The sequence below is a fragment of the Varroa jacobsoni genome, unplaced genomic scaffold, assembly GCF_002532875.2.
Source record: "Varroa jacobsoni isolate VJ856 unplaced genomic scaffold, vjacob_1.0 scaffold_426, whole genome shotgun sequence".
Classification (NCBI taxonomy): Eukaryota; Metazoa; Arthropoda; class Arachnida; order Mesostigmata; family Varroidae; genus Varroa; species Varroa jacobsoni.
The window spans coordinates 107,560-133,404 of NW_019213328.1; the positions used below are offsets into that span (position 1 = coordinate 107,560).

Consider the following 25,845-nt stretch of genomic DNA (forward strand, 5'->3'; position numbering starts at 1 on the left):
TATATATAAAGTAGAAAAAGGCAGACTGAAGGAGAGTATTTTATTGTTGAGTGGGTGGTGGAACAAGCCTGACGCCTCCGTTCAACAACAGTATCAGCTACAATAAGTTTACATAGGCGAGTCAATACTGACCAATACAGACAGCATCGCACTCTGCATTACGCGTACAACCTGTACTGTCCCCCGATTCACAAAAAAAAAACTACAAAAAGCATAACAGAAGGTATGAAAACAAATCATAACGGTAAAATAATGAAAGAAGAGCTTCGGCCCCACTGGCCGACGAGGACATCTCGAGCTTTACTACACACATCCAACAACCAGAACCAGTTTTAGCAGTCGCTAGCGAGCTTCGCCGGGAACACAACCAATCGTCTTGAAAAAACACAATAGCAGTATGTGCTAAATTGACCTCCACCCGTTGTAACTGTATAATTTTATCAATTATATTGTCAGTAATAATAAGCTAAACCCATATGGCGTCGATGTGATCGGGGCAAACCAAGCTGAACTGAAAGCGAATCTCTGTCGACACATATCATCGCGTTGTCGACGGCCCTTTCGTGCTCTCCCCTATTACGGGTCTATCCTTAACGAGTATCAATACCTCTTTACTTTAAATGTTCCATAAAGCAGTAGTAAGAATGGCACGTTTCTTCGATTACTGGCTGTATAGGTATCAACTTGAATCTTGAAAAACTTACGAATATGATTCTGCAACCAAATCACCTTATAAGAATAAACGCAGCGAAAAAAGAGTAAGGTAATCTTGGCTATCAAGAACTTCCTTATCATATATGCATATGTACACACGACCTTGAGTAAAGCTTCAGTTGAAGAAATCAAGGCAGAGGTGTCTGAAATGTGATCACAAGAGTGTCTATATTATGACTACGATAAGCTAAAGCGCGAATAGTATCACACGGGTGCAATCAGAGTATCAGCAGCCAGACAATAAGTTGATTACTTAAACAACAACAGTTGCAAAGAAAATGCACCTGGACAAATAAAGAAATCATTTTTTGCACCGGGATTATCTGTTCCCTTTTGACTGACAGGGGAACCTCGGTCGAATATGTGGTCTCTTTATTCCCGCAAGCAGTGACCTAGCCAAAAATTAACCTGACCGAGAAGTTTGTCGGGAACATTAGATTGATATTAATTTCCGTTTTACTTACTACTGTCAGCGAACGTGCGTCTGCTACAACGAAACACGGAAATATATGACATATGATTACCTACGGGAGAGTAAAGAAACGCAAACCGTGCTCCAGGCAAGGATTAAATGGGGAGAGCGTTGGGCCGCTATAAATACGTATGTATATATGAGAGTGATCTTAACACTAAGAGTGCACACAACTATTAATTATAAATAGGACAAAAAGCAAGAAAAAGTCGTCGAAGATCAACAACTATATATGTGAAGACAAATTTACCATTAACTAGCGAAAGAATATCATCATCATCGTCATCATCATCGTCATCATCATCACCATCATCATCATCATCATTGTCGTCGTCGTCGTCATCACGAGATCATGGTATAAACTCCCCCGGGGACTACGCAGCGGTTACTATTATTATTATTACAACAAGCTCTTAATATATATAGATACATATAGATATATAAATGCATCAGGATGCAAAACCACGCATAAATATCATATTCTTGAGGTCGCACGAGGAAGACGAATACGAAAATAAAGACAGGATGACACTAAGGGGAATCCTATGAAAGATGCGATTTTACAAGACTGTGACAGGAGTTGATGGCAACAGAACAACGATTCATCAAAGCAAGTCTACGAAACGTTTCTTACTTCAAACTGTTATTTAAGATGAGGAACAAGATAGGGGCTCAATGAAAAACCAAAAAACAAGGAGTTGAGGGCAAATTTACAACCGAAAGATTCAATTTGGCCACAACGCGGTGCATGGTTGAACAATGGTCCTGGATAGGCAATGATGTTTTTTTTTTAATCAAATGATTCATGTTAAAAGCAACAGATACCACATATATATTGCATATAAATACATCGTCGAAAACAAATCTACTCGCCATGACAAGAAAAAAAATACACCTATCAACAGTACGAATGAGAAATGCAAGTACCGAATGGAAATGCAATATACCTCGCGTAAAGCAGTCATTAGCTTAAGAAGAGCGATCGGTAAAAGAGCAGAACACTATACATCATCAAACCACCATCACGCTTGACCAGCTTGAATGAGTTTATAGGGTGATGCAATATTCGGCGATCGCTGATGAACTGGGAGTAGTCATTGAGACAGGTACACTTGCTCATACATGAAAACACATTAAAAATCATTTTCTTATATATATATAAGGAAAGAAAGGGCAAACACAGCATACACAAAGAACCTCATACATACATACATCTAATTTTAGCGACCTATTGCCGTAAAGTTGTGTCTCTTTTAGGCATTGTCTCATAAGTACGCACAGCGGTAAGAACCGCTCGCTCAAAACCGGCCATGGATCTGACGGCGAAGGCACTTCAAACAGGAACTATGTTTTAAAGCTACTTGTTGTAACAGGACACAGGCATAAAAATACTATGCAGGTGTTGACTTTCAATAAAGATGACAATCCTGAACAGGTATCACTGATAACACCTATATTAAAGTACCGAAGCGGTACAATCCCCCTCACCAATGGCAAATGGGCGATTCTGCTACTGCGAAATTATCATCTAATAATAATATTAATCATTATATGTACTCAGTGGCACAAATTGCTTGCAGTGCAGCAGCTATTTCTTTCTATTAAATAATTAGATAATTTTATGCCGGTGGAGCCTTTTAATACATGCTAGTGATGCATTACTTGTCAGCGGCGCTACTCTCACAGACTATTCAAGCACATACTTAATTATATTTGCACAAATTTGCCAAACGCTTGTTTTCTTCCAGCTGAGTAAGAGCAGCACGGAAAGCTATGCATTTTGTTGTCGCACCGCAAACATAACAAATGATACCGAATCGCAAAACCGGCTCGTTTTAGCTTAATCCTTATCGATATTACACGCGCGCATACATCTGAAAAACACTAATGTAACAACGTGTATTTGCAAGGTCACTCATTGGTATTTGCCACAGTTCAGCAGCAACATAATTGCATAAAAATATTCATAAAAACAAATGATCGTTGTGTCCAAACGCCGCCACACAATTCCCCGACACGCAGCGAACTGTAAAATCAGACAGGTAAACAATAACACAGTGTAAACGGGATAAACAATGAAAAACAGCAGACGACTCAGGCGAGCTGACGCTTGAATGGGAAGTGCTGAAACGCAACGTACGCGGTAAATTAATTCATCCACAATGAACATTATTATTACTATTATCAAAATGTAAATAGTCATATAATATGCGTGAATGGCGATAATGACGTCGGAAGGAAGAAACAATAATAAATATACTATGGCTGTATGCGCGAAATAAGAATGAGATCTGTGGCAGAACGAACTACAAGGTGAAAGCATTCAGACAGTGAACGTTAGGTTCTCGAGGTGAAAATTGCCTTTTCGTTAATTTTTCGTGTATGCGTGTATGTATTACCGTACTAATGTGCTCTACTAAGTAGTTCGTTACTTATTGGTTATAACAGATTCCGGTTATGGATTTATCGTAGCCACTCACCATCTAGCTGTTGAAACCTTACATATGGTCCCTCGTTCTTCAGCCCGAGCTCTGAATAAAGATGAGATCAGCATACGAGGTATTTGAATGTCGACTGACGAGCTAGCATTGTTTTAGCGTGTGTACGTGTGAGTGTGGGTGGGTGGGTGTGTGCGTGTGTCTCTGTGTCTGTGTCCGTGTCCGTGTCCAAAGCGGCACGTCTTTGCTTCAAGCGAACTCAATAAACGAAAGTCCACGGCCTTTACCGGAATGTGCACTTGAGAGCTTTCGCACATCACGCTAACCGAGCATGTTGGCCATTGGCAATATTGTTCTCTATGGAGCCGGCTTATTGGCTAGGCTGAGAAGGAAGTCGGTGCAGTTTTGCGTTGTATTGTAGTAAAAAATAAGGGAAAACGAAGTAAGAGGAGCTTATGAAGAGAAGCTCGCAATTTTGTAAGTATCTAGTCCCTGTGTAAAGCTATAATTAATGGTGGTACTAATAATATTACGAAGAATAAAAACGATGGAAATGATGGTGGTCACGAGACTGATATGATATACAATGGCGATTATTACTCTTATGTATAGTGCTAATTACACAATTGTAAGAAATGGTGTCCATGAAATCATGAAAGACGGACAGAGTATTGTGAGAGAAAACATATAAGTAGAGGGCAACGAATATTAGATTTATCCAAAAGCAGGTTACGGGCCCTATAGAAATAGACGAAACCGACAAAGGGAGTAAGTATTGATCGTAGGCCCGATGAAGATATCTAAATTCGTTATTATTATTGCCTTTACTTCTATGGTACAGAATCTTACGCTCTCAGTACGAAATGGCTACAGCTACAAAATATGGCTAAGTCGCCGGACCAGTCAGGAAAATATATATATGATGAGGACTTGATGCAAATGATGGTATTGAATTGAAATAGGAATGAACTGAGAAATCCGGAAGAATAAACAAAGAAAGAATAAAATGTTTCATACTGTCTGTCTCAACTAGTGGGTATTTATTGCTCGTTAAAAAGATACTATATAGGTGATAGAACTTGTAGGTTTACAATTGTGCTAGTTGCAAAGATTTAAAGGATTGTATTGCTGCATTGTTTACATGAACATATATTAATATAGAACATAATAATAATATAACAATATTAAAGTAATAAACTTGCAATACTCTACCGCCGACATTATTAAACCTAGTCGGGCGCCTTTAGAAAACCTTCGGAAAACTTAAGGCTACTTTAGAAATAAGTGTACTAGAAGTTCGTATTTGATGATCCAGAAAATCTTATTACTTAGTCGGGTAGATGTCAAGAGATACGCGCCTCGTATAAATTAAGAAAACTTACAGCAAACATTTTAAATGTATGAACTAGCTTTACGCTGGAAGCAGTTGGCTTCTTTTGAGTATATCGCGCGCCAATATATGACAGTTGTCATATAAAGGTTTTAGCGGGAGTTCCTTTTTTCTTACGCTTAGTCCGAATCACACTGGTATCATACAGTTCACGGTAATTATCGTATTATGATTATTCAGCAATGTTTTATAAGAATGACAACAGCCAGTGGCCTCATGAAATGAGTCAAGATGACTCTACTGAAATAGAATCCTTGATTGTAGAAAAACAGCAGTCCATCTTTTGCTAGTACCGTGCATGTTTGTACCCAGAATACGATTTTAATTTCACAGAAGCTGCATGGATTTTTCAAAAATGTCTAACAAACAATTCAAATAATCTAGAGTATAGAAAATTCGAAAGGTGATGACTTCCGCTGCAAGGCCCCAACAGGACCTGACAGGAGGCTGTCATTGCTTGGCGAACTAGAATATATCGATGCCGGTGTCAAGCAGTCTGGAAAGGGTTTAACAGCAGTTAGACAGACGATCAACAAGTCTTACATACGAAGTGATTCGTCGTCTCAAACTTGACAAACTATATAACCCCTTTGTCGCTTGCACGTGTTTTAAGTGACTGCTGGAAGCAACCCGTCTGCCACAACTCGGAAGCAACAGATCCGCAGTTAAGCATGCCCCAGACGAGTTTCCAGCCACCAAGCTAGTGGGTCTCCATGGCATAACTGTGTATACATGCTATATGCCAAACTTTTTCCAAACGAGGGTTCTTTCATTGAACAATTAAAACTTAGTTGTCTTGTGCCCGAACGCCAGAATTACAAGTATTTTTTGGCGTACTGAATATGTTTGTCTGTTGTAGAGATACAGCACAATTTGAAAATCGCATTTTAGAATATTTATATAACATTCGCTGACCACAATGAGGACGAGCTTACTTTGCCTCGAGCCTTATTTAGCTCTTGGCTTAAAATCCGTTCTGCTAGAACCAAACTACATGACCTACGTCTAGAGCGTTCACTGGAAGCCATATGAAATTATTCAGCTCATCCTGATTGCAGAAATGATTAGTAGACACATAACTGCAAATCTGTCATTTGTTAGCCGTCGTCGACTATAGAAACAAACGGGAACTTTTGAACGTTCGATTGCTACACCGGTAGCCTTCTCCGGCCGTAAAAGGTCGACACTTGAAACAAAATTTTTAAGGGCATTACGACATCTTTTATTTCCGACATGTGTGAATTAACATTTCCATTCCAAATGTATTACTGTCTGTAAACTACTGTTTACCACAACAAAAGGCACAAGTCCTACGATTTCTACTGCTCCAAGTATTATCACATGAGAGGATGTCCGTCCAAGTTTTGATGCTGTCTAGCTTTTTTACCCCGACCATAACCCGCATTACGCACTTATCGGTCAGAGCGCAACTAACCGGCCGGAGAGCGTGGCCTTCGGAACATTATTTTTAAGCCATGCATAATTTTTAGAAGTAAATATAATACCTGTAAAGTGTGTGCTTTCTATATTTAACTTGAATACGAAGTATGTGGTATAAAAATTTCACATATTATAAAACTGGCACATAGATGTTCCCTTGTGAAGCTGCGTTTTATCATTTTAAATTAGAAAAAAATATATGTGTCGTCAGCATCAATAGAACCACATAGTATGTTTCTTCACTAGTTGACAAGATTGCTCCTAAATATTATAACTTATTTACGCTATTTTGTTAATGGCTTCGATCTGAATTACCCAATAAATCAAACGTCTACTTGTGGTCATTGCATTTGGTTTTCCGGCACCGTGTGGTTAACCATGAATTAACCACTACTAGCTGCAAAAATTCCAGGGTATGTTAATGTCTGAAGTGTTTGGCAACTGAAATCGACTTGATAAAAACATGTGCTCAAACTGTTAGCAGATTGACGAGGTAACACTTTAGATAACAACTTATCAGCCGTCCGCTACTGAATTGTATTTTTCTACTGCTAGAAAGAACATAACTACAACTGCAGAATTAGAGAGCGATTTTCCGTCAAAGCCATTATTAAGATCATTTTTTCTAGTTGAAATCTATCCTGATGCTGTGTCAATTTTTTTATACTGCTTTGCAAAAAGTGATTCGGTTTTTGAAAAACGCACATCAAAAATATGTATGCGCATTATGCGATTAACTAGATACGCAAAAAGAAGAGGTTACTCTAGTATCACGAACACAAAAAAAGGGAGGCTAAAAACTTGTTGAGTGTTTAAATTCTCCCCAATCAATTGGCATTTTTAATGTAACCTATTTCATGTGATGAGAAACATGCAGAGCCCTGATCGTATATATAAATGTCACAGAATTTTTACTAGCTTTATTGATTAATCTGCAAATGCATTCATTTTGTCAGTCTGTATCGCTTGCACAGGGTTTGTTCGAACTTTGTAAAGCACTCTCGACCCGCCTCTGATTACTTTAAAGCTATTTCTCTTGTTCAATAAAGTAAGCAAATGTAACCAAGACAATTATAAAATTGCACTTTGTGCTTTATTATAAACACAGTATTTTCGTTTCGGTAACATATTTTTTTACTTAGGTAAAATAACCTAAGCTGGCCCCTTCGAATGGCTTCGGTATAGTGACCTCTTTCGTTTAAAAGTCATTCTTCGGCACGTTCGAGATTTTGCCTAGAAACAGGTCGAGATGAAGGTTGTTGTTCCTAATGAGGAATAGGAACGGTTTATTAAACGTTACTGTGCGTGGCAACCGGCTTGGCACCATGCGAGCAGTTGCCGATGCCGCTGAAAAAAAGGAAACAAATATTCCGTTATTAGCGTACCTCATAAGCACATTAGCTTGAAAAGTATTTGTATACCTTTTAGATACAGCGTCATCGCTTTGAATTATATTAAAGGGTATCAAGGCCTGGACGGTTAAACGTCTGGTGGAAGATTGAAAGATCGCTAGAGCACGATTTGCCGTCGACATGCACTATATTGAGCACATGTTATCAAAGACTAACGAAAAATGCGGAACGAAAGACTTTGACTGAAGAGTAACAAGTGTATAGACCCGAACTCATCCACTGGAGTTTTCTTTAGAGGCAATCTCAACAGGTGCAATACATATACAGACAACACAGAAAACTATAGGCAGTGCAACATTGCATAGAATACTTTCGCTTAGAACTGAATTCGCCTAAACGGTCAACCGAATAGTTCAATATGGTCATAGATAGTTAGCCATAACAAGATTCCGCGCTCGGCACAGGACATGCTGTTGTCACTTTATACCAAGTCGAATTAAAATTGCGAGCAGTTTTACGATAACGGCGCTTGCCTATGCGTTCAGTCGAATGGTGAGATCAAATTGCAGAATTGCAAATTGCAGATCTAATCGATATAGAAATCTTATGGTAAGAATTAACTCACCGGTAACTACTCCAGCTTCGGTACCTTGCTCGTCAATTTTGGCATATCCAGCCTGTTTTATCGAGGACACGTGTAGCTTTGCCGGACTCATTCCGCTCAAATTTGCGTCTGGAGAGAATAGTGATTGTATCCCCAACTGCGACAAGATGGTTTTCAAGTTGACTTCAGACGATACAACAAATCTGCGAACAAATTATAAACAGGAATCTTCAGACTACCACAAGATATACACCTAGCTCCTTAACCAACCACGATCAACTACAGTGAATTAACTACAAATTAGCAGAAAGTTCTGTTTGACTTACTCGATGTTGGCTAATTTCATGTTTTGTAACTACTGCAACTGTGTTAGAATATTACAGATGGTTTTGGAGATAAATATAACTATGGATTGCTTTTCCCAGTCGTTTGCAAGCAAATACAGAATAAATTAACTGAAATTAGAAGAAATAAAAAGAACTTTACAGAAGTCCACGTGTCACGTGGAATATACACTGTAATTTACCTGGGAACTTCAACTCCAATGGTATCATCAGGCTTCTTTTCAGTATTCAACAATGACTCGTAGCTTTTAGTTTGCTTTAAGAATTGCTCTACGTCGTCAATAGTGGCGTCCCGTTCACCAACCTTTCCATCAGGTCCAATAATGTACATGTCATAGTCAGTGTTTTCGTATGGTAGTCGCAGAGTTACCGAGTGTGCAAACTCGTTAAATCCAATCTCAACGTCCGCATCTTTGTACATATACATCGCATAGGCCTCCTCATAACCATCGTTATAGAATAGACCTTCACGACTCATGGCTGAAATTAAAAGATTTTATATTCATTAGTAGTTTATTTACATTAATTGGTAGTTTGTGACGGTTGTCTAGTATTAGGCAATTTGTTTGAAACACAACCTCATTAAGAATTTATGATTAACTTCCGAGAGGTTGACCTTAGTCGTTATTTCAACATACTCTACAAGTAATATAAAATTTTACGTGTATAGTTCTGTATTCGCGTGTGCTTCAGTAATAATGCAGAGCTGATTTTCTTAAATAATTTTCGCAGTGCTCATTAAATCCATCTTTTGTATAAAGATGTTCGAGAACAAAGATGTTAGCAAACCTCTAGTTGATAAAATTCATTAAAACTCCAGAAAAAAGAAAGTAAGCAGGTTGCCGGGAAAGCACTTTCTAGATTAATTCGATTAAGGAGCCGTGAATGAATTCACGTCAAATAACAAGTAACTATTTTAAGTTAATATTATTTTATGTTTACTTATTTCCTTTGGATCCGTACCTTAAAAACCCCTTTATAGTACTCTGAAAAAATATACGTACATGTTAGAAATTGATCTTTCCAGTTAAACTTGAACGTAATAATAGAGATAAGCACCAATTTTGTGTACTCATCAAGGTTGTCCTTGAAGAATCGATTAATGTTGCCTGAGGTCTTTTCCGAAATCCACTTGTTAATTTCCTGTGTGACTGCAGGAGAATTCTTCGCAAAATCAGCTTGGAATGCCTCTCCATCAAACATAGTTTTCAAGCGTTGCAGATAGTCTTCGAAGATCTGCATAGGAAGAACGCAGCCTTGATGGTTATCGAAGACTTTTTTTTTGGTCATGCTGATGCTTCTCAACGATAATGAAAACTTTACCTAACCAAAATGTATGCGTTGGACGTCAAGTATTGGCTCCACGAACACCCAAAGATAATTGTCTATGGAGGTTTTGAAAAGCAGAAAACTCATATAAATCGTCATTTCTAGTCCTATTTAGTTCACATTCCGCATGTGTGCTTTGAACAATTGACTTTAAGGATCTATTTGTTTTAGTATTAATCTAAAGATTCAGTACACAGTACCACTAAAGCGAAGCGTACCATATCAGAAGAGTAAGCCCTTGTAAGATCCATGATCTCTCCTTTTGTATGCTTCCATTTATGAATCTCGTAGGCAATCTCATGTACGATCTTCTCCTCACTCAACAATCCATAGCGACTAAACTGAAACGCCTTGTCAAGTTCAGCTTTCGTAGAACCAGCCGCACCTGCAAAAAACAGAATATATCTATGCGTTAAAAGAGGATAGAATTATTTGTTAGATCGGTCGAAAATCTGCTGTTCATAAAATTGAACCAAAAATATATAACCTCTAACTATCTATACGTGTATTACGCCACATAGCATACCTACTCGGTTACTACAAAAACCATCTGATGAAAGCCAAGTAGAAGTGACGGCCGCCACTCAAGGTCTGTTTGTTGATAGATAGTTGGTTATAGGTTAAAGTCTTTATTCATATGTGCCCCGAGGGGCAGGAAAAGCTAACAACGACTTCCTGCGCCCTTGAAGCTTTGCAGCAATAATCAGCCATCCAGCAAGGCAACACAAATTTTTACTTCGTTTTCTATGTGTTAACCGCATATAGAATGACTTGATACAGCCTTGTGTAGCAGCAATAAAGCTTTATTTATTCCTTAAAACCTGTTTTATATTTGAGCTTAAAGGATTTAAGTTTTATGCCAATACTATTGGCGCAGGTGACGTAACTGTGTTTTCCTGACACCAGTGGATCCATTACTACAATATTTTAAGGTCTTTATACATTAAGCGTCCAACCATCGTAATAACCACAGATAGATTATGCGGATTATTCGAGATATTTATCGCCCTTATCGAAATTTTTCGTTTTAAAAGGTTTTTCTTTTTTGAATAGTGCGTATGAAAGAGATCTGTAAAGGAGACAACGGCAAGAGTAGGATTACTTCTATGATCAATCTCCCATATTGCTCTGCCGCGTTATCATTTTTGGATATAGGTTTATTGAATTACAGTTGTACGGAAACGAACAACGCAAAAATATCAAGCGTCATTTATTAATCTTCCAAAGTTTCAGATACAAAGCCTTCCTCCTTCAGAGGAAGTCGATGAAAGTAATAACGATGCAACTTGTAACCAAGCAAAAGTATTCAGTGTCAATTTAAATATTATGGTAGCAACGCATTGATTTTCAATCAAATCAAACTAAAAAATCAGGTATGAAAATTACATAATATTCGAAAGACTCACCGAAGTAAAGCATGAAAAGTACTTCGAGGACCGAGATGGGTGACACTATTTTATCCTTATCAGGTAGATTTTTAAACACCATATAGCCGAGGTAGTTGGTAATGTTTGCCATAGGAGATACTCCGTGAGCTGACTGCGGCCGATAGCGACCATGCACATTCACCTCCTTGGACAGGGCGCGACACATACCTGCCAGGGCAACAAAGGCCACGCAAACTAAAAGCAGTTTCATCGTTCTGGAAGTTTCAAAATCCAAATAGAAATTCAGCCATCAATAATGCACTTGAAAACATCATCCAGGTTCAATGAAACACTGAATGACCAGATTTGTCATCGGCCACTTGTCCTCGTTTCAGGCGACTTCAGGAAACTTCGCCTAAATCAACAAATGGTTCCATCAATAATATGGAAGCGGCCTCTTCTGCAACCGCTTCGCTAACTATACTTCAGGTCAACAGTTTTCTACAAAGCACAGAATTGGTAGTAGCCGTAATAGCAGAATGTTAGACAAAGGTCCATTCGTCGCTGCATATTTCCTTATATAATACACGGGCATCTATGAGTACAGGAAAAAGGAAATTAATAAAGGCTAGCTGTCTTTTTCATAAAAGAAAAAAGAATATTCAAAATATCGCAGAATGAATTATATCTATCACTAAAAATTCCCGTGTATGACAGGGTCGCAAACGCCGAATCAACGCCCGAGAATCGAAAGCAAAACCAGTGCCTTTACTTACCAGTCTGCCTAGATAGATATGTGTGCTACAATAACAATCGTTCTTCTTTACCAGCGTCTACTACTTTGTCCGGTTTCCTAGACTCATTCATCCGGTCGATTGCCCTTTCCATTCCACGTTTCTCTGATGGCCTCCATAGCCCCTTATATGAACTCACTTGATTCTGTGTCTCGGCTGGCTTCTCCACGCAAAATCGCCAGCCAGAGATTTTACCGCCATCACCAACAACAACGGCCAGAGCACCTACAAAAGTCTGCCATCGCCCTTCGTATTGCGTCCGGCCATTATATCGAGTGCTTTCCAATGACGCCATCCATGCAAACACGCACTGGCGGACCCGGCAGCCGTAAAGGCTCCATGTTTGACAGAATAGAAATATACACCGTTACCGACGCTAGGAAATTACAGCTTTTCATGTGTAGCAACTTATTTTCCATCGGAAGACGGACGCGGTGGCGCATTCATAAAGCTGACCAGACATCGGATTGCAGCGTCAACGTACTGGGCACGGGGAATAACGCAGGGCTCTCCGACAGTTTCGCGCAGAAAATTTCTTTTTACCCAACGACTGGCTGACAGTTACACTAAGAGAACTACCGGCGATGATGAAAAAGATAAGGCGGTATTTATTAGGTATTGTTGACATTAAACTTCCCACTGTATGATTATTACTGTTGTCATGTTATCAGTTGAGCGATGTGTTAGCATACTAAAGTAATGAGTATATTCGAATCCAAGCGTTTATCATAACAGTATCTTATGTTATTGTTAAAACACTGGGTAGAAAAGGGGGTCGATATAGTCTGCCTGAGAACATCCCCTACCCATACGTGCTATCATCATGACAAAGTAATATTCGAATAGAGCCGAAACACCCGCAGAGAAGCCACCAATGGCGACCGGTAAATCTCAATGCGTCGACAAGGTCACTGCTTTTTCTCCCACCCCATAAGTGAAGTGACAAACTTGTCAAAAAATTCGAAAAAATAAAAAATTAGTGATAAATCTTGGTTCATTTGTACTGCTCCCGTGAGTGCAACGTATAGTATTCTGCATAAAAGTGTCCAAATTAATTTATTGCCATTCTTGACATTGAGTTTAGGATACTGCCGTGCTAACACATTTACGTACCAGAAATTAGCAATTACTCACGCATTGGTGCCATTTAAGTAGTTGACCAAACTAATAAGAGGAAACGATAGCTTCGAGACAAATTATTTCTTTTACGACTGACTAATACGATTTAATATCAAATTAATGATGATCTTAATTTAATAATTTGTTGTCTGCTTCGCATTTCTCAGCTATTGCGCCCACCAACTGCTTGTTACATATGGCAGAACGTGTGGTGTCGTGTTGGGTGATTATGTTGGCGACTTTATGTGCTCAACAATATTTTCACTTTTTTAGTCATATGAAGCAGGTATGCGATGAAAGATCCGTAATCTACTAACTATGATAGCTGGAGTCAATCTATAATGTTACTCCTGCTTGGTCTACTCTAAAAGAGGACAGAAGTTGGTAAACAAAATAATATTTTTCGAAAAGGTGGTCATTGTTTGGTGCTATCTAATAGTGGTTGCAAGCACAACTTAGGCTGCATTTATTGAATTATACATTCAACGCAAGCTTGTATCGATGGAGGGACTTGAATCAGCACTTGGTAGCGTATGAAAAAGCCTTAGAAAAAACAGAATCAGGTACTCACCAAAAATTAATTCAACTTAAGCGGTATCCACAGACGTTTTAAACTTTAATACATTTTTCTATGGCTGCCACTAGTCAAAACTTAGCCTTAGCGTAGAAATTTGTTTGGCACACTATTTAAATTGGGAAGAAATCGGGCTGTTAAGAAAACGTTATTACGAGCACAAACAAAAATTTGACGATTCGCAGAAAGACTGCCGTTGTGATCGTTTGCTCGTCGTTTATATTGATACATTATGACCTCAATACTTAGTTAGTACTCCATATCAGCTAACAGTCATGCGGCTTAGCTAGAATTTTTGATAGAAGCAAACATATTCGATCTGCAGAAGAAATCCGAATAACATGTTCCAGCAAATCAGCAACCCACAACCATCTTACGCATGAACACAGTATATATGCTGTGGCTTGAGAAGCTATTTGTACATCTCGCCGTAGTAGTTTGATCCTTATTTGAGTAATAAATAAGCATACTTGAATAAATCGTAAAGTAAAAATATTTACCCACGAGGAAAACACGTGCAAATAAAATAGAAATAAAGACGTTTTATTTTTAAGCCATTGTATGACATACGTGCTCATACGTACCTATTTGCCCAGTGGTGCACAATCACAGAAAAAAAAATGTTTCTTTTTCATTCCTGGAGTTAAATAATCGAAGCTTGTTTTTTTTTTACGAAATAGCACAGCCAAAAAAAATAAGCTCTAGTACGCGACACTCGGGCCTGGCCAACTAGAAACCGTCAAAATAGACCCAAGAACTCACTCCTAGTGAAATACTATGGAATGACAATGGCATATAGCCCCACTATTGCATATGGAGTGGTAATCATTATTCAGCAACTACAAACGATAAGTACCGTAATCAAACACTTGCATTATAACTATAAGGACCAGCACCATTCTTCCTGCATCTCGCCGGTGTCTCCCGTTGCAACCTGAGCTTGAGAGAGGGACGAGCAGCCCGCGGGCCGATAGCGTGACAGCTACGGTCGACAATCATTGACACCATCCACTACGGCCCTGTAATGGATGGTCTTCAGGAAGACTACGCCCGTGAGCGACACCCTAGGCCAAACGCAAAATCGTGTTCCAATAACAACGTTTCGCATTTGTTTATTCCTCTGGTTAGTGCAGATCATACTGTGGAGGCAGCAGAAGCAACACAGAAGCGAGCATTCCCACGGACCAGCTGTATCCGTGCGGACAGCAGCGTAATACCATAATAATCGCTAGAATCGATGAAAAAAGTCACGTACCCATTCACGATCTATATATTTGATCCATTCAGCAAACATTCGTAAAGTAATTGCCTCTTAGAATGACATGTATCATGATAATACAAGGTTGATTTTTTTCCGCCCGCATATCGCGGTATATGCGGATACATGAGTCCCATTGATTCCAATGTTGTCGCCAAAGAAGATAACAAGCAGGTGATTCTTATTCATATGTTTATAATTGCCATTATTGCTTGCCGACTTCATATTCTTAACGATTATATAGCGAAGATGACTTTACCAAACCAAATAACGATTTTGTGGGATCATGTAAAATAAACTGAATATGTAATATTTATCAGTGTTGCGAAGTAACAACCCGGCATGGCTACTTAGAATAGTTATTTATTCTCAAACCTGACATTATCTGCAAGGTAATCAGCATTTATTTCTGTGGACTAATATTGAAATTGTTTATGCCATATAGTAATAGTGAAAATAACAAATAAAGTAATGACGATAATATGAACGATAATATAAATTGTATTAATCATATTGTCTCAACGCAAAGTAATCGAAAATAAATGTGTTCCGGGTTCATCACGTCTTACGATACACTGTTAGGAAGGATTATCAGTACGAAATCTGGTGTGATTTCTGGCGCAGCTAACATGAACTTTGCTTATAAGCACTAAAATATATTCGCCTAGAGGAAGGGAAGCTATTTTTTTAAATAGATATACATTTGAATTGTAAACATAAAAAAAATCTACTGGAATGAGCAAGTTTTCCTGCTTCAAGGCTTATTCTACCTTGCTATGAATTTACGCGTCCTCTGTTTTAGCTTACTTGTTTGAATCTCTATTGTCTACACCTGACTAACGACATTTACGGATATCTTACTTTGGATGAACATTAGACTACATCACTGAAGAAGCGCCATGTGTAATTAATAGGGTAAAACGTTTATTGAATGTGTTTTCTGCTCTTAAAGCAGTTGTCGTTATTCCACATCGTCATCGGTTACCTTATATACGCCAGGCATAACAGAGAAGGTCTATGCCGGATTTTCTAACTATCCATTGTCCTTAATCTTAGAGGACCATTCTCTCTATATGATAGAGCCATTTTTCTGCAATTACTACGAAACTCTACCGCTCTCTCTCTCTCTTTCTGGACCCGACTGTTCTGCTGAACTTTTAAGACAACTTTGTACGCGTCCATAAAACACCTCCCATGAGTCCTCTTCATGCCAGCCAACGAGCCTGCCTTGTCTTATTCCAGGAGACGGAATTTCCCGAGGTCATCGACTTCGTCTTTTTAACCCTAACATATATTTAATTACATCTATATAAGATACTAATCTTACATGCAACGCTAACCCCCAACAAATATCCTTTGTAATATTTTCTGCATATGCCAATCAGGCAGATTTTCTTTCTGATAAACCCTCTGCTTACCCATTCAACATTTTTTCACTTTCCCAAGTGAATGGATTCTGTTCACCCGACCTCACTTATTCTGCCTTCTTTTTTCATTAAATCGCATTTTTTTTTATCTTTTTATATGTCTATCTATATATTTTTGTCAGCTTTATCCTGCTATATCGATCCGGCACAAAAAAAACATACTAATTCTGTCGTTATTTTTGTATTTGGTTTTGTCCTCACATTTGAAATCATCTATTGCGCCCGCGCCACCATAAATTTGTTGTCCGTTTACACTCACTGACAGATACAGCCATAGGCCCGTTTAAAAGTTGCTTGCTACGTTTAGTTTTCTTTACGGCGGGTAACTTTGCTTGTCACGCTAAGTGTTATTGATTTGTGTCTGCTGACTGACTATACTGTGATGATGGCCAGAGCTGAAGTTCATACACTATTAGAAAGGGTCACATGTTTCTCTCGCATATTGTCTTAGAAACAATTGAATTGCTCAGATGCACCCACGCTCCCTTGGCTTCTTTATAATAAATGAATCAGAATTAATTGAAATAAGAAAATAATAGGCGTTTTCTGAGCTCATGTTCCCCAACGTGAGTTCCTTGCGTTCTTATTCTTGTTATGCTATATAAATTGCAAGCAATGGCGCTGCGGACAGGAAACGGCCACAGGATGGTACGCATTCACACACGCAAACTCATACACCATCATTATCAATCAACCAGTTAATAAAGGAAGGGGAGCTTTTGTTGACATGTGTCTCATTTTTCATTTCGCGAACGTTTGCTGGTTTGGTTTTCGGTCGTTCGTGTATGCTACTCCTCCTGGTGCTAATTGGATCAGCACGTTTTGTCACGTTCTCTTGTTAACTATTGTCCGTTAAGATGCATTGCAGAGACCATTTAACGAATGCTACCATCGGTCATTGTTGGTATGCACTTCGCTGCACGGAAAAAAACTACTGCGTACGGTAAGTGCGTCGTGCTCAGGGCTCTCGTGGTAGGCACTAGACTAACCCCGTTGCACCTTAATATGTGCGCTCGCTTCCTTTAGAGCTCTACCGTGTAAACTGCTGAGACGACAACCGTAGACCGGTACTTTCTTTACCGATCTTCGCCACCTCGCAGACAACACATACCTTGCCTTTAAATTGTGGCATATATGATGCCTGGCACAGCGGACAATGAACCTCGGGTTTGCCCCTAAAACGCAAAATGTACAATTTTACAAGTGATTGCCAACTTTTATAAAATGTATACTGAAAATTGGTTTGATACTATTTTTTGTTAGATAAGGTACCTAGAGAACAAGCTCTGATTCAAATACAACACTCAAACATACGTAAGAGATATAAAGCTTAACTACTTTAGACAACATCTGAATAAAAAAAAACTGAGTATCTTGAACTTTTGAGAGCTAAACAGGAACAATTCTACGCACCGTAACTTTTCAAGAGCGGCAGCTGTCTCTCTCTCTCGCTATCTCTCTCTCTCTTTACAAATTTAATGTTACCCTCTTATTGCGAATCGATATGCCTGCCTTATATCTTGTGTATTTGGAATAAATATGTACTGTCTTTGAGTTGAAGCATAAATTTCTTTATAAAAGGTTTTATTCAGACCTACCTGTATATAGGCACGTAACTTGCTGCGCAAAGGTCAAACGGATTATGTTCATCGTATTGCACAGGATTGTTGTCTTGGGGCGTCTTCTCGCATGCCATCAAAATCTTCCGAATTTGCTGAGACACCTCCGGCTTCGGGCCCAGCTCGAGCAGGCGTCGGCCAAACGACGCCGTCGTCTTAAAATTCTTCATCTTGAAGAAGAGATTAACAGCCGTACGCAGCGTCAACATCTGGTGAATGGTTTGCAATTTGCAATGTGTAAAGTATGCTGCCATTTCGCATATTCGCTTTTGTTCTTCCATTGTGTCCTTGGGCATCACCTTGCGCTCAAGCTCCATCGATAGGCCAACGATGTATTCGCGACATACCTCGAGGAGTTGTTGAGCGTCAATCACCTCCTGTTTCGTCTCAACAATCATCAGCGGAATATGCAGTAGGAGAGAGCGAAGTTTCTCAACAGCCTCTTGGAACTTGCCAGCTGTCGTAAGCTGGTAGCACTGCTGCAACCTCTCTATCAAGTCGGTTAATTTACAGCCGAGAGCCGGCAATGATGAATTTTTACCATACGCCCGCTGTAAGTAGCAGTACGTTGTTGGTATGGAAAGCGGACCATCAAGTGCCGATTTTGAGCGCGCAAACGTCGCAATGAAGTGGCTATGGAATGGTTTGAAGTTGACGATGCCAATCTGCTCATTAAGCAGCTTCATAGCCGTATCAAAGCTGCCTGCCAGAATGTGATCAACAGCCAGGCGCGACTGATCGACCCATTGTTGCGTCGTAGCTAGACCACGGCTAGGCGCAATAAACAATCCATCATTGTTAACCTCACTGTCTCCTGCCTCCAGAAGCTCGGGAGGAATGTCCAGATCTTCCTCATCGACGTCCCATCCTTCACCTTCACCTCCACCATCAACCATCCCCTCGGCATCATCTGGTTTGATATCGCCTTCTTCCTCACCAAGGCCAACATCTCCCCAGCCACTCGGTTCGATCTCGTCCATGTCGTTCGCTACCGCCACGGCCGTTCTCTTGTTCTGCATGTTCACCGTGTCAAAGAAGCCGCGGTTGACGCTTAACTGTGGCCAGTTCTCGTCGCAACGAGCAACCGGCGGTGGAGGGACCATCAAAACAGCTGAATCAAGCGTCTTTGGGAGCGGTCGGTCTTCGGCAGTCTCCGCCAACACCTCACTTAGCCGAGCCGCTTCTTCTTCGAGACCGTGCGTCGCAGCACAAAGATATGCCAATGAATGTTGACCAACGCTTTTAAGAATCTTGACGCGTTCTTGGACGTCACCAAGGTAAAGCGCGTTGGTAAACTGTGCCGATGTGTTCTTGTTGATCTCGGCAATCTTAAGCATCTTTTTTAACTTATCAAGGTTACCAGTAATCAGATAAAGGAAAGATAGTTTCTCAAAATTCTTTGTTCGCTGGTAGGCCATTTCGACGATTTGATGGTTGCCCTGCAATAGGGCGGCCTCGCCTAACTTCTCCCAGCAGGTTTTGTCATCCATGGACCGAGCAGCTTCGAGGGCAACGTCCAGATTGCCGCACTCAAGTGAAAGCGCAAAGCGAATCTTCACATCTTTGACGAAGTGCAATGCCACCTCTGGATAGCCCTTCTTTTGCAGATAAGCGATGATCGACTGGCTGATCAATTTAGCGTTACGCACCATATGCAAGACTTCGTCGTATTTGCGATTGACCAAGGCGACTTTAAAGTGGTATTCGGTTGAGTCGACCGTGAGCACGCGAGCCTTAGCTTCTCGATCAAGACAGAAGATACTGTTACCTTGGACCTTCGTTATGTAAATCGGCAGGTCCAGGGTGCGAATGATGCCGTGGTCACCGTTCAGGAGCGAATACTTAATATGGTTGGACGTTGTATAGACAAACACGTCCGCCGCTTCGTCCCAAGCTCCACTCTTCAGCCTCGTGGACTCATTGAGCTGGCAGAGAATCTCAAGGCGTCTGTTACACAACGTAATGTTCTTTCGCTGCAGAAGTGCGACTCGGGTCATCTCCTGATTCCAGATGACCATCTTCACTTTAGGCGCCTTTACATGAGCAAGCACTCGATTCTGTTGAACATCGACTAACGAAATGCCTTCGAAGTCTTGGACAAGCAGCTGGCCAACACCAGCAGCAAAAATTTCGTCTACTGGTGCGTGATGTTCCAGTTTCTTGGTAACTTCGTTTTTCATATTTCTAATAAACACCGATTTGTTCTTGTCTAGCGCAGCAAACTTGTTTCTGGCTACCCAAAGAGCCGTCAGCCCGTTAGCGCGTTTCGGTTCTGAAGTGTCCCTATCATTTTTGGGTACTTGGGTCAGCTCGTACGTTGACTGCTCTTTGATGACGTGTCGGACGTTGATTAGAACGGCATTTTCTGCTGGGTTGTATGAAATACTAGAAAAACAGAACAGCACAATCAGACGAAATATGCACCTTTTGATTATGAATAACAATGTAGACTTGTAAAATTGTCTTTAATGGCTGTAGATGACACTGGATACACTATACAAAGCAAATCGTTTCTATTCCCTTCTTCAAAAAGAGTACTAATAATTGGCAACGAACTGTACAGAAAATGTTCGCTGATTGAACACCATAAATCGCTCGCTGAATTATTTCGTCGTGTAGGAACACATATCATATTAAGCATCTACCACGCTTACGTTACGTGTTGTTGTAAAGCTAAAAAGCGTAGTTTTTGTCTTCCTTGTGGAAATTTCTGGCGAATTGTTCTGAACTAATTACTGTGACTACCAGATGCGAACAAAATATGAAGTTTTTTCTAGGACCAACCTGTACACGGGCGCGCGGGCCGCCCCCTTACGTAGTTGAAGAATTGCTGTGTCTTTCATTGTGGTAAGGTCCAGCTTTCGCAGATGTTTTTGTGCTACGTTTGCCAACATGAAGTTTTGTTCCTTGACATAATACAGGGTGTTACCGTGCAGCGTATGAGCTGGCCTTTCGCGGTCTAACTTAAATATAACCATACCGTTATCATGGCCCGCTGCGAACAAGTTCAGTGTCGGATGAGCCGTCAAAATCCAAAAGCGATCATGCTCCCTGTAGAAAATACACTTTACTAACTATTTAAATAAAAGCTTAACCTACAGCATTTATACATGGTCTACAAAGATACATAACGCTGTACGCGATATATGTGCTACACAAATTAAATAGAATAGCATTTAAAAAAAGCATGCTGTAAATAAAGTTAATTATTCGTTCGAAACGTGAAATGAAACGGAGAATGCGTAATAACGTTTCAGTATAGAAATATACACGCTTATCCTCTGCGTATATTCAATATATTTTTATTCGTACTAACTTACCTACGGAAGGTGTGCAGGCAGGTTCTTTTCGCCATATCCCATACGCGAATGCTTTTGTCCTCCGAGTTGCTCAGAATAAGCTCTTGTCTGGGGTGGAAAATCACGCAAGACACATTAGAATAGTGGCCCCGACAAGTATCCATTTCCCAGGCCTTTGCGTCATTTAGACGCCACAATTTAATTTGGCGATCGTCCGCACCTGACACGACTAAAGGAATTGTAGGATGAAACACCGCCCAGTTTACACCCCGTTCGTGGCCATCCAAGAAGTGGCGAACCACGGCATCTGATGTGCCTGTAAGTAATGGCAGACCACCAAATAAACCAATTCAGTGAATAGTCCAACAAAATCTCAGGATTGGGTCATTTTTCACAAAACGCAGCAACGGACATTTAACACACAAAGCCCTTAAACTTGCCCTTAAAATAAGAGGGTTTAATATGGAACAGTCAAAACAGTAATACTATAATGTACGGAGAAAATCATACTCAATATAACATAAGAACTTCGCTTTTTGGTGTTAGCATTAAATTTTCCAAAGTTTAAATTGCCGCTGATACCAAGAAACATTCAATGTTATCCGGTTCCGAAGTTCTAGTTAGATAGTAACGAAAACTGATCAATACCTGTCTACACATAAGTACTCATTGTATATCTTTCAGTATATTTTTATATATTTATAACTACATCTTTATTGCTAAAAAAAAGTACATTCATCCGAAAATTATTTTCCCTTTGTGTCAAAAGTTATATTATATTTAAATGTCCGCTTACACACACACACATACGCATACAGACTATAATGTACGTCGTTTGCTAAAAGCGTGTCTCAAGCTTGTCCCAACCTTTACCAGAATAACCCGCATCAAGGCCCACCAATATTTTGACGTATTTGGTAAGCGTGGCTTTCATATGAGTATGCATTTGTACAGTACCACAATTATCTGCATTCGTTTTCCTATGATTCACGATGTCAGGTTTTTCCTAAAGCGGTCATGACAAAAAGCAGTTTTGAAACTTGTCTGTTCTCAACGCTTTCATGCAATTTTCAAAACGGGACTCATAACCTCAAGTAGTAGCTGCAATTGTCCATTAAACAAGCGAAAAGAATATGTATAACTAAATTATGTTCACAGCAATTGCTTCAAGGATAATCCATATAAGACGTATATTATACCTCTCGAATTCTTATAAAAATATACTTCTCGGTTTAGTTACGATATAGAAAAAACACAACGAAGAAATGGAATTGTGATATAGTTTTTTTGTATACTTATCTATTACAATTTAAGTTGACAGACGATGTAGTCACATGCGGAAGCTAAAATGTGCCAACATAGTACTCCCATAGAAATTAACAGAAACCCAAAATACAGATACATTCGCTGATACTCAACGGACTAAATATTCTGCTCTCACCTGATGTTAGTTTTGTTAGGCCGTATTGTCGTATTTTACGCCGATTCGATTTTCATCTCAGAATGCATTTAGTTACGATGTTAAACCTCAGACATTCCCGATGAACAAGCAGAAGATCTGTATACGGGGAGACAGATCGGAAAAATATACTTATTTTATCCCTTACTTAGTAGGTCGGACGTACCGAACAGGTCGGTGTGGCCAGGCGTTCTGAGATGTTCTTCCAGGCCTCCGGGTCCGGGAGCGACGTTCTTTTTACGAAGACCTTGCAAATCCCAGACTCGGATGGTTTGATCCAGTGACGCTGACACCATTAAATCCTCGGAGGGGTGAAAGTGGGCACTCATGACATAATGCGTGTGGCCTGGAACCGACGCATTACAACCAAAATAATGACAGCTACTTTTTCGATGCGTATATCTAGATATGTTGAAGGCAAAAACTAATATTTGGAATTAGTTCTCCTTATACACTACGAATCGGGACTTGATTAAATTTGTGTGATGTATGTAAATTTACATTGACTGTATATAATATACCTTAATAGGAGGATAAGCTAAAACAAATGCCTACCTGTGAGAACACAAATGCATGTGCGACTCTGCCAGTTCCAAATACGAATTGTCTGATCATCAGACGACGATAATATCCAGGGGTATTCGTGATGGAATGTCGTTGTCCGAATGTAATCGAGGTGACCGAGTAACGTGAAAATACATTTCCTTTGCTTGTAATTCCATACCTGTCATTGAGCAAAGTACATACATAATGATAAAAAACGGAAAGATTAACATGTGATAATCAAATTATGAACTTGAGAAACGATAGATCAATATGCATTACAAACGTCATCATTATCTAAAAAACGATACAATATGCAGAAAGTAAATGTTGAATCAGTCTTTTTGCGTTTGTAAACAGGTATGTCGAATATAGCTGAATCAAAGCCCTAAAGATAGACTCACTGGATAAAAAAGACTGAAAGCTATTCAGTATGATGTTGGTATCAAAAGAAATCACGCAAGATTTTTTTTGAAATAACTGCTATGTAAGACAAGCTTTTGATTATAAGATAAGATTATTTCGTAACCAATGAAATGGGCTCTAGTTATTATCGTTAGCTAAGAGGAATACTTTTTTTTTATTGAATTCCCGTGAGAGAAATCATGCGCAATTCACTGAAGTAAATATACCAAAATAAGTTACAGCGATTTAAAGATAGATGATCACGCAAAAAACATTTATCATTAACTTTAGCCTATCGGTCATTCTGTTCAAGAGAAAACCTTATTAAAATAATGGAACGACCTTTACCATTGTTTTTCCAAGTTAACTGTTATGTAACAATATAACAATAAAGAAATCAGACCCAACGGATAATGAATACCGGGCCTGATGGGTACCAATCTTCTATCAATAGTCTGGGTAAGCCGAGTTTGAAAACTAGCCGGTTACACTATCCGTAAATCTTGATCCGTATACAATGAAAAGATCAGCTAATAGATCGATTTTTTTTTTCATTAAAGCATGAAGAATCCGTTATTGTAACTGGGAGAAACTAATTGCAACATATTAAACTGTCATTGATCACTATATTTCAACAGCGACAGAGTTCTTTCCCTGAATTTTGCACTGGAACATATTTTCTGCGCCTTGCCCATTCGTATAGATACTGTCAGCTTAACAGTGGACACGTCAGAGGTGGAACAGCGATGTCCCATTTCCGATCGGTAGATAATGAAAAAAATCCGTTTCTAACCACGACATGAACATTACACGCATAGCAAACTAAATTCGAATTAACATATCTTGCTATTATTAGACAACCTTCATAAAGTCTTCGTGCTAATCTATGAAAGGATTATCTCGTCGTATAGTAAGAACTGGTAGTGTGCGGTATTGACGCTCTATTGTAAGTTCCCAGGCACATCAGCCGGCGGCAGCCTTCTATGAAACGTGAGATGTGGGAAGGGATCAATATATAGGATGGTTTTGTTTCGACACTGCCTATTGCTAAATTCTGACCACTGAAAAATCTATTACACTCGAAGAAATTGCTCACCTTAATTTGATAATCGTCACCACCCGACACGAATAATGGTTGCTGATTATGGAAACAGATACCTCGCACAGGGCCTTCGTGTTCGTCGAATTTATCAAGTAACGTGCACATCCGGTAGTCCCACAGCTGGATGACGCCATTGTGAAGTGAGGCAAGAATCCATGGTCGGCGCGGGTGGAAGCTCAGACCCTTCACCCGAGCACTTTTAGTCTCGAATTTAGTTAACATGATCGCTGCCCTGCTGTTGGTATGACGGCGTTGGCAGTGGCAGCGACTCTGTTGTTCTTGAGAACTGCGGATGCGGGAACACAGGCGGCACAGTCCCGGCTGGCACTTGTTTTGGCCGGGCAACTAAAACGATTGACAGTTCTTATTACTGCGCATAGATTTTATACACAAAATGAAAAACCAAATAGCAGACTGGCGCCACTCGAAATAATAAAATGCGGGGCTACGGATCGAGTTGAACCTTTTTCACTCCAAGCTGTGAGCTGCATAGAACAGATCATCCAACACCACAACACTGTCCGCCACCCCTCTGCCGCTGTCGTGGCACCAGCCACTCGCAAATGTAAATAAAACAGCAGACAACAACAGCTGTTTGAATGAACGCATCTTTTTTCGATAGCCGGAACCGGGCCTGACGGAATGACAAGCAGGCCTGCCCGCCATTTGCCGCACACCGAAACGCATTAAACTAAAAGCCCAGCATTAAGTGGACAGCCGCTAAAGTGAACAAACAGCTGCTATGACAGCGACGTTTCTCAAAAAATTGCCGACATCTTTGTCCTGTACGAAAACA

At 39.8% G+C, this 25,845-nt stretch overlaps 2 protein-coding genes and 1 long non-coding RNA gene across 6 annotated transcripts; 1 reads left to right on the forward strand and 2 right to left on the reverse strand.

Annotated features, from left to right (window-relative positions):
• Nucleotides 1-863: 863 nt before the first annotated feature.
• On the forward strand, nt 864-4,653 carry LOC111260300 (uncharacterized). The gene is made up of 2 exons (XR_002680265.2): nt 864-3,329; nt 3,635-4,653. It is a non-coding gene; the product is annotated as an uncharacterized LOC111260300 (long non-coding RNA).
• Nucleotides 4,654-7,513: 2,860 nt separating this feature from the next.
• On the reverse strand, nt 7,514-15,964 carry LOC111260296 (leukocyte elastase inhibitor). 3 transcript variants are annotated; one of them, XM_022832932.2, is made up of 8 exons: nt 14,522-15,964; nt 12,227-12,819; nt 11,490-11,725; nt 10,302-10,468; nt 9,759-9,990; nt 8,937-9,234; nt 8,432-8,613; nt 7,514-7,801 (listed from the first exon to the last, which is right to left on the reverse strand). In XM_022832932.2, the coding sequence occupies exons 3-8, from the start codon at nt 11,719-11,721 to the stop codon at nt 7,653-7,655; spliced, it is 1,260 nt and encodes a 419-aa protein (XP_022688667.1). In that variant the 5' UTR covers nt 11,722-11,725; nt 12,227-12,819; nt 14,522-15,964; the 3' UTR covers nt 7,514-7,652. The 3 variants fall into 3 exon arrangements, with proteins under 3 accessions (XP_022688667.1, XP_022688669.1, XP_022688668.1); XM_022832934.2 differs by lacking the exon at nt 12,227-12,819; XM_022832933.2 differs by lacking the exons at nt 12,227-12,819; nt 14,522-15,964 and having other exon boundaries at nt 11,490-12,196.
• A 133-nt stretch (nt 15,965-16,097) lies between these two features.
• On the reverse strand, nt 16,098-25,584 carry alphaCOP (coatomer subunit alpha). 2 transcript variants are annotated; one of them, XM_022832931.2, is made up of 7 exons: nt 25,044-25,584; nt 23,555-23,723; nt 23,166-23,345; nt 21,562-21,856; nt 21,026-21,292; nt 18,221-20,626; nt 16,098-17,797 (listed from the first exon to the last, which is right to left on the reverse strand). In XM_022832931.2, the coding sequence occupies exons 1-7, from the start codon at nt 25,269-25,271 to the stop codon at nt 17,653-17,655; spliced, it is 3,690 nt and encodes a 1,229-aa protein (XP_022688666.1). In that variant the 5' UTR covers nt 25,272-25,584; the 3' UTR covers nt 16,098-17,652. The 2 variants fall into 2 exon arrangements, with proteins under 2 accessions (XP_022688666.1, XP_086824390.1); XM_086968264.1 differs by having other exon boundaries at nt 23,148-23,345.
• Between the last annotated feature and the right edge of the window lie 261 nt (nt 25,585-25,845).

Excerpts from the sequence above, each read along its gene's own strand:
- LOC111260296 (XM_022832934.2), bottom strand. The coding sequence starts at position 11,721 with ATGAAACTGCTTTTAGTTTGCGTGGCCTTTGTTGCCCTGGCAGGTATG. Across the intron at positions 10,469-11,489 it reads ACTTTTCATGCTTTACTTCG|GTGCGGCTGGTTCTACGAAA; the intron begins GTGAGTCTTTCG and ends TGTTTTTTGCAG. Across the intron at positions 9,235-9,758 it reads GAAAGATCAATTTCTAACAT|CCATGAGTCGTGAAGGTCTA; the intron begins GTACGTATATTT and ends TTTTAATTTCAG.
- alphaCOP (XM_086968264.1), bottom strand. The coding sequence starts at position 25,271 with ATGTTAACTAAATTCGAGACTAAAAGTGCTCGGGTGAAGGGTCTGAGC. Across the intron at positions 23,724-25,043 it reads GTGACGATTATCAAATTAAG|GTATGGAATTACAAGCAAAG; the intron begins GTGAGCAATTTC and ends GCTCAATGACAG. Across the intron at positions 21,293-21,561 it reads TGCCTGCACACCTTCCGTAG|GGAGCATGATCGCTTTTGGA; the intron begins GTAAGTTAGTAC and ends TATTTTCTACAG.